The sequence below is a fragment of the Mytilus trossulus genome, chromosome 2 (genome assembly GCF_036588685.1).
Source record: "Mytilus trossulus isolate FHL-02 chromosome 2, PNRI_Mtr1.1.1.hap1, whole genome shotgun sequence".
NCBI classification, from domain to species: domain Eukaryota; kingdom Metazoa; phylum Mollusca; class Bivalvia; order Mytilida; family Mytilidae; genus Mytilus; species Mytilus trossulus.
Genome location: NC_086374.1, coordinates 66647938 through 66657344, shown reverse-complemented (window position 1 = coordinate 66657344; position 9407 = coordinate 66647938). Strand labels below are relative to the sequence as shown.

At 30.7% G+C, this 9407-nt stretch overlaps 1 protein-coding gene across 4 annotated transcripts in view; it reads right to left on the bottom strand.

Moving 5' to 3' along the window:
• Positions 1 to 5186: 5186 nt before the first annotated feature.
• The window catches only part of LOC134707831 (folylpolyglutamate synthase, mitochondrial-like), a 41468-nt gene continuing 37247 nt past the window's right edge, over positions 5187 to 9407 (bottom strand). For 2 of the 4 annotated variants that reach the window (XM_063567903.1, XM_063567906.1), the window contains one exon: positions 5187 to 8958. In XM_063567903.1, the coding sequence (XP_063423973.1) occupies positions 8384 to 8958 (575 nt within the window). In that variant the 3' untranslated portion in view covers positions 5187 to 8383. The remainder of the gene's footprint in view (positions 8959 to 9407) is intronic. The other 2 variants (XM_063567905.1, XM_063567904.1) reach the window with 2 other exon arrangements.

Genomic DNA, 9407 nt, shown 5'->3' with positions numbered 1-9407 from the left:
TAAAAAAAAATAGTGAACTAATCTAAATTGTTAATAAATTGCAGATCATAATTGGAAATTTATTAAGTAAATAATAGGCCTTACTTGAATACCTTTTACATATATTTATATTCATATTTCATTTTTTTTTTAAAGATCTTGTTTATCCATTAATCATTTATCTTTCATACATAATTTTCAGAATCCCTTTATGTAATATAGATCAAAAGTAATAGGCAATAAATAAATCTATCATCCATATATATACATATATATCAAAAATCTAATTACACACTTGTGTATTCAATTATGAGGTCAAATATGTATATTGAGATCTGTATAATTATGTGAGACTGAGGTTGATAAGTAATGTGGTCAATTTGATTGACAGTTTAGGAGGTGGGCATTGTAATTAAAGGCAAACCTTGTCTCTGATTGTTTGGTGATAATGACAGCTGTCAATCATACTATTATTGTATCAATACTCAATTACCAAATCAAAATGCTAAAAAAGCATCTACACCAACAAACCTCAATAACATTCAATCTTGAATTAACTGCTCCAAAAATATACCTATTTTCAGTTTATATGTGTGTTATGTGCTCATACATGAGAACTATATAGGGAACTATATTTCAGTGTGAATACATTTAGTAACAGCAGCTAACCTGTTTTGTTGTTAAGGAGGCCAGTGCCTAAGTAAAGATTTAGAGCGAGTTCTAATCTTTCCAAAAACCAGCGGTATGACAGGATAGAAATTACCCCTGGGGACAACATTTAAAAGACCCTTAAAAATGCAAAATTTTCTTACATGCTTTAGTTATAACTAAATCAGACAAGTAATGGAGAAGTTTTTTTATATAATCTATCAGATTTGTGAAAATCGTAAGGTTGTTTTCTTAATATAGATATTCTTTGAATGATTTAATTTTCAGAAAATTACAGGGGAAAACATGAGTTTTGGGGGGCTCACCATTTAAATTATAATATTTTATTAGAAGAAATATTAAAAATAATGTTTAATTGGGTGCAGTTGGCTTTTTATATATTCTAGTTATTACTGAAACTTAAAATTTTCCAAAAAGATGCCTGAATAAAAAAATAATTGCTGGTGAAAGACGAAACATTGTAATTAGACTTTTTTCAGATATAGTCTCATATATACAACTCGTCTAAACATCAACCCAACAATGTTAGATCTGTAAATTTGCTTTCGTATAACTGCTACATGTATACAAATATTGATATAATATATAACAACAAACAAGAGTATACTGATAACAAATGAATATATCAGTACAATATAATAATAGCAAGTGAAACAGCGAGCTACTGCTCACTGATGATACCCTCGCCTCAAGTGGATAATATTAATCCTGGTACCTTTGATAACTATTTACTTCACTATGTCGATGCCACTGCTGGTGGACGTTTCGTCCCCGATGATATCACCAGCCTAGTAGTCAGCATTTCGGTGTTGACATGAATATCAATAATGTGGTCATTTTTATAAATTTCCTGTTTACAAAACTTTGATTTTTTCGAAAAACTAAGGATTTTCTTATCCCAGGCATAGATTACCTTAGCCGTATTTGGCACAACTTTTGGGAATTTCGGATACTTAATGCTCTTCATCTTTGTACTTGTTTGGCATTAAATTTTAACTATTTTGATATGAGCGTCACTGATGAGTCTTATGCTACATAGAAGACGAAACGCGCGTCTGGCGCACTAAATTATAATCCTGGAGCCTTTGATAACTATTAATAGTGTAAAAATATGTATTAAAATGTTCGGTAAACAGGAAGTTGTTGAGTGATGAATCTGAAAACGCATCAACGGTACAGCTGACTTATATTAACCCTGAAACCTAATTTCAGAAATCCTTGTTTTGTAGTTCCTGAGAAAAATGTGACGAAAATTTTCAACTTGGCTAGCTACCATGTGTAAAATCATACAAATGTTTGGTAAACAGGAAGTTCTCGATTGATGAATCTGAAAATGCATCACACGGTATAGCTGACTTATATAAACCCTGAAACCAAATTTCAGAAATCCTTGAATTGTAGTTTTCGAGAAAAATGCAACGAATAATATTAATGGGACGGACTGACTGACGGAAGATGAATGAATGGATAGGCAGATGTAAAGCAGTATACCCCCTTTTAAAAGCGGGTGTATAATTACGGTGAGGTTGAATTCCCTGCCATTTATTCATCATCCACACAGGAACTTGTCTCAGAAAAAATATATCTATGTACCTAAACTTAACTTTCAGGTATAGAAATTTGATTTCACGTTTTATTTGAGGCAAGTGTTTGTGATCCACTAGAACTTGCAAGCATCCGGTGTTCAGTACTTCAGTTCTTTGACTAATATATAGTTAAGCAGTTGAAGACACTATTCAATGTCCTATTCATTAATTTAAACACAATAATATTCGCTTTCAATATATCAAACAGCGTGCTGCATGCTTTAAATTTTTACTAGTCAACACTTTTGAGTGTATATAGAATCAAGGACTTTCTATACTAATATAGTAAGTCCCTGATAGAATGATAGATATTTCAGAAAGTATTTAAATGATGGCTAAATTGCTCGTTACCTCATGTATCGACTTAGAAACTATTTTTGTGGTATTGTGTGAAATTGTTTTCCATAAATAGCTCCTGTGAATGGTTTTTTTTTGTATACTGAGGATTGTTTTGTCAATTGAAGGTTATAATTTTTATAATTTATAATACAAGTGCATAAAAAAACTTGTTGTTTAAAGTTCAATAAGTGTGGACACAGATCAGTGTGCAAAACTGTGCATAGTTAAGTTCAATAATTGGGATCTAAAGCAAGAAAAAGTGACGCACTTATTATAGTAATATATATCAAAAGAACAGGGTAAACAAATACTATCATGCTACCACACTTTTCCTCACATGCATATATGGTCAATAAGTAAAGCAACCTAGATTATCTTGTGGTATCATGCCTACCCTTGAGTGCAGGAGGACATGAATTAAAATGTATGTTGACTCCATGTATGAATAATGTGTCGATGTAGAAAGAGACTTTCCTTGTGAACTTGTATGCCATAGTGTGGCTTGTTATTTGGCTTATATTTTTCATTGTATGATTTTGATAAAAAAAAAAAGTTTTATCTATAGCATGTTTAGAAAGAAATTTTTTTGTTTGTATTTTGTAAAATTTTAATTCATTTGTTTATTAAAGTTTAACTATGTAGTGGCAGTAAGTGCTCTACCTGTCAGAGTTTGTTCAAAGTACTGTACTTTGTTTTGAAATACTATTAAAATAAGCATGCCAGTAGGATATTTTAAAGATTTCATCAAAACATTATATTATAATATTTACTACATGTAGTCTAGATATATTTATTCATTTTTGGATTTACTATAAATGGCCTTGTTAAATTTTGGGCAAGTGTTTCAGAACCATAAACCATATCACTTCTCATGTCATTATATTGGGCCTACAAGACTACCAGGTGGCTCTGTAGTGTTGAGACAAAAATTATCTCTAGAATCAGATTTAACGTTATAGCAATTTCTATGAGAACTCTAATATATTGAGTTTTACATTTTGATTTTGAAATTAAGTTTATTTTATAATTTAAAAGTAAAAGACATTTATTTAATATTTTACATTGAAAGGAGAAGTAGTTTTACTTTAGATTTGATATATATGTAACACTCCAAAACGTGTCCTTCCCCCCAAATGTTCGATTCCCCCAAACGTGTCTATTCTCCCCAAATGTGTCCGTAATATTCAATATTCCCCAAACGTGTCCGATTTCAGAACCCCCAAACGTGTCCGGTAACTGTTATTCGCTTAGTGTATAAATTAACTTTAGACTGTTGATTGCATATTGTCCAATTGTTTCATGCACATTAAGAGAGAAAATAAAAGTTCTAATGCGCAGAGAAAGGGACATTTTGACCAGGTATATGTACAGTTTATATAAACATGTTTCACCGGCTTACAATTTACGTACGACAGAGCCGAAATGACGCCCCACTTTTACCCAGCTTATACTGCCGGTTTAAAAAGACCTTACGACTTTATCTTTATTTTTAATGAAATGATAAAATTATTATACATTAATGAAATAGCACTAACAAAATAACGCTTGATATGGACACGTTTGGGAGTTAGTCGAAAAATGGACATGTTTGGGCGCCCATACATGTTTTGCAGTTCAGTGACGTCGATGTGGACACGTTTGGGGGAATCAGACACGTTTGAGGGGAAGGACACGTTTCTGAGTGTTACATATATATTTGGCTTTTATACTTTATACTTGGAATTAGAATATTATCATTTGAAATTATTTACTAATAAACTCATCATAGAGACCAGGACTAAATATAGTATGTACGCCAGATGCGTTTTTGTCTGCAAAAGACTCATCAGTGACACTTGAATCCAAAAATAATTGAATGTTATTGTAAATTATATTATGAAAACTTTCCTTGTGTTTTAGCTATGCCCACCAGAACATTTAAGTCTAGGAACAGACTGACCCCCTGTCCCTTGGCTGGAGTACATATGAGTTAGCTTCCCCTTATTTAACAGTACACTGGACCTTGGTGACAGATGCATAACACATCCATTCATATTCAAATCACATTCAGTTAATATGTTTACATTCTTATATGCATGCATGTAATATTTGCTGCTGGATGTCAAACATCAACTTATCCATTCATACATCCCTAAAATAGTAAGCTCTTAACATTAAACATGCTTTAACTATAATATCAATATATTGCAAAACTTTAAGGAATTTTGGTCCTCATTTCTCTTCAACCTCGTACTTTATTTGGCCTTTTTAACTTTTTTTGGATTTGAGCGTCACTGATGAGTCTTTTGTAGACGAAATGTGCGTCTGGGGTATATACAAAATTTAGTCCTGGTATCTATGATGAGTTTATTTACATAGTTGGTGTTGACAAAAAAACTAATATCTGTGACAGGATCAGGGCAGATTAGATAACAGAGGTGGATTTAAGGGGCCCCTTTTTGTCAAAATCCTCGATCACCTGTAACACTATCTGTGTTTATAGCTGATCTTGATTGACAAATTGTGCTTCAGAAAATGTAATTGAAAAAAAAAACATGTGTTTATGTTTTTGTGAAAGAGAATGTTATTGATTTCTTAACTTAATCGTAAATATTCGAGAATTTGTTTCCGTATATAAAATAATTGTGTAATCCTCCATTAAAAGTACATATCATACTACGGTATTTACTTATACTAAGGCGGGAACACTCTTATGCATTTCATGGTAATATTATGTATGGCTCATTATACAAAACACTTGTGTGCACTAATCTCTTTATTTAAAAACTGAATAATGCTGAAAAACAGAATTATATATTCTTTGTATTGCAACTGCTGATAAAACGTGAAACATATACATGATATTGACAAAATGCTGTTATGGATCTAGGACTAGTTGTTTATTATAATAAACCATTAAATTCAATTTATCAAAATATGTTCATTTTTACATTTCATCATTGAACCCTTATAGAAATAATATTTGTCAGCATTTAAAAAGAGGAAAATTTCTGTTAAATGCTCAAAATTATAGAATTTTATACAATTTTATTAATCAAACATCAATTCTATTTTCACAGTAAAAATGCTGATCATTTAACATGATATATAAATTTGGTAAACAGATAGAAAGTCACAGGACAAAAAGATACAAAATTGATAGAACAAAAAGTCACACTTTAAGTGTACAATTCTTTGAATAATATATCTATGAATAAAATAATATCTTTTTATAATATCATAACTATTAACATTTAAGGAAATTCATTAGTATTGTTTAAAAAAGAATATTCAAATTGTATTCACCGAAAGATTGTCACCAATTAAAAAAACAACCATGAGTGTTTGTTTTCTTGAAAATTATTTGATCATAATTTAAAGTATGACAATAAAAAATCTTAACAAAGATGCCTAAATGCTCTATAATTTTCTGAAAATATCCAACCATATACTCAAGGTTTTACAGAATTTTCCCATTTTAATTAACTGTTCTTTAAAAGAGGGGGGATAGGACGGGTCCTTAAATGTTAATAGTCCCGATAAAGGTCCTATCCCCCCTCTTAAAAGGTGTATGAAATATTGAAAGAGTATATCCAAAGCCAAAATTGCAATTTCAAATCAAAGTATAAAAATTCAACATTGCTTATGCAAATCAGAGACAGTTTGAGAGTACATTTGATCTCTGGCAATTTGACCCCAAATCTGACCTTCATCCTTAAAGTCATGATTATCAATTTTGTGTTTGTTTTCTTTGACAGACATAACTCCAAATTCCTAAGATCAATGACGGCAAAAATCAAACTAGATTTGGATTTGATAATTTTTACAATTTATACCATAGTAAAAAGTTATAAGTTAAAACACCTAGGTCATATTCTATAAATGATTTCTTTGGATAAACATACATCATATAGATAAAGCAGCAACAATATTCACTTAACTTTTGTCAAGAGAAAACTTATTCTTGCCTTTTCAACAATCTGTATAAATGCTGTATTAAAAATCAACCAATATAATCACACGCCCTTCAACCTCAACTATATATTGGATAACTGAGACAGAATCTTAACATAAAGATGATAATGAAAAAATGAAACAAAATGTATCCCTCATTAAAATACCACAAAATAAGTAATGATCATTTATCACAATCAACATTTGAAAAAAACAAATAATCAGTTTTTGTAAAAAAAAAAAAACACCCCAAAAATACCACATTAACTAATTAAAATTTAAATCATCATAATGAATCTCACAAAAAAAAATCATTGACTGGTTTTGGAAGGCCTGGTTAGAATTTGGGTTATGGATCCTCATTATTTAATCAATTTTTTTTTTGCCATTTTTCTCAATCTTTGGCCTTTTATTCTCAATTCTTTATATTTCTAAGCCCCAATTATTTACCATTCTTTATTTTTTAACCAAACTTCTCTATTCTTAATTTTATGGCTTATTATTGTCCATTTCATAAACCTCAATGAGAGTCCAGAGTTCAAGACCTCAATAAAGTGTGGATTTCAAGCATAGGATCAAGTTACAATAAACAAACACAAAGAACACTTCACATCCAAGTCAACATTTTTACAAAATCTGCTTCTCTTGGTTTTAAAGAAAATTGAATCTTAGGTTTTTAAATTATTCCAGATAGAAAAAAATCCTACTTCTGATACCATCATTCCAAAATACACTGACTGTCATTTATCATTAACAAAAACTATCTTTATTACCCACATTAGCTCAAGTTCTACTTTTTTCTTCATTGCAGAAAACAAAAAAACATTTTACTGTCCTACATCACAACAAAACACATCTGATGTTTAAGACTAAAAACATGTTTTGATAAACTCAAAATTGGTGTATTGAATAATATTTACCTTATGATAAAATCTTTTGCATATTTAGAAAAACAATATTGAACCCTGATGAGTGGCTATACCAAATTGTTATTGGAAAATAAAATTGAACAGGTGTGCTTGACTAATATTTTGCAACTCTAAAATCATCTTTTTTTATAAAGGAAATATAATTGGCACTATGGTACACATATACTAATCCCTGTACTTTTTCAGAAATTGGATCAACTAATAAAATTTAAAAAAACATAAACCAAACAAGAATGTGTCCCTAGTCCATGGATGCACCATCCACACTATCATTTCCTAAGTTCAGTGGACTGTGCAAATTGGCTAAAAAAAAATATTTGGCATTAAAATTAGAAAGATAGTATCATAGGGAACATGTGTACTAATTCTCAAGTTGATTGGGCTTCAACTTCATCATTAACTACCTTGACCAAAAACTTTAACCTGAAGTTGGACAGACAGACAGACAGACGGACAAATGGTTGGGCAAACCAGAAAACATAATGCCCATAAATGAGGCATAAAATGTTCTTGTGTAAACTCTTATCAGATGTGATTTAATTGTGCATGTTGATGAACTGTTTTAACTTTGTTCTATAACTCTAGCCAATAATGATACAAAATATTGAAGTGTACAGTAGTATTTTCTTTACAATCAACTTAAAACTTATAACAACATGAAGTACACAACTAAAAATTAAACCTAACTTGGTGTTGCAACAACCCAGGTTTGAATCAGGGTCATGGCACAAATGTTAAGTTTGAGCTGTGTTCTAAGACATAACTCATCTATGACTTTGAGTAGATCAGATGATCCAGACCTCAATTCAAAAGAAAACAAATGAAAAACTGAAGGAACAAATGAAATGCTTCCTCAAATAGTATGAATGGATAAAAAAAAGAAGTAAATTTCCCCTTCGAATCAATAAGCCGTCATAAAAATATTAATGTTAAAAATATCACTAACATTTAATTGTAATCATCACTAACAATTCCCAGTACCCCTCCAACCAGATGTATACTCCCTGTGACTAAAACCTGTACATGATCTGCCTCCTGGATCTGAGCAGGGAGGTTACAAGGATCCTTCAAATTCTGGTCCCTCCCATGCGATGCCCAAAGAAGGGCATCATAAATACAAGAAAAGTTTACAAAATAGTTATCACAGTTAGTACTGAGTTGTTTCTGTGTGCCTAAATCCTGAGAATCTGTACAACTTGAAGATGAGGCAGTATTATTCTGTTTTGATTGGTCAATATTATCATGTGACTGACTATTATCTACATGATCTGATGATGAGTTACTATTGTTACAATTTTCTGTCAATCTAGACATCTTCAAAAAACTGGTACCATTCGAGCAGTTGTTCTCATTGTTTCTATGTACTCCATTTTTCAAAGGAGACGAACCACTATCATTCTGACTGTCAACTTCTTCAATCTCTCCATATTTTCGTTTGGCAAGTGAGAGCATCTTCCATGTTTCCATATTATGCTGACATTTCTGTAGTTGTGTTTCCTTAGAGACAGTCATATTAGTGATGTCTAAAACAAAGAAAACATTCTATCATTGAGAAATCCCTTCATTGGAAGCGTGTTATGAAGTGGAAAGAAATTCACTGTTCCGTTTTTTTTAAAACTTGACTTCCATATATTTTTATCATAATAAAAACTTAATGCAAATTTACATAAATATTACATATCAAATGAGTTAGTGTAAAATCAGAAATTATTGCAGTCACTTATTTTTACTATTTTATCAGAATTAACCATAATGCCAGTTTAATTATTCCAATTTTAGAAAAAGCTACATTCAGAAATATGTACCAGATATCAAAATGAGTTTTTATTATTCAGATTAAAATTAAAAATAATAATTTCTGAATTTACAGTACATCAATCTGGTACATCCACATTCACATTACTTCTTTTAACACAATGGTACTTTGCTAGCAGTTCTATATGCAAGTAGGTGATCATAACAGTTCAAAGGG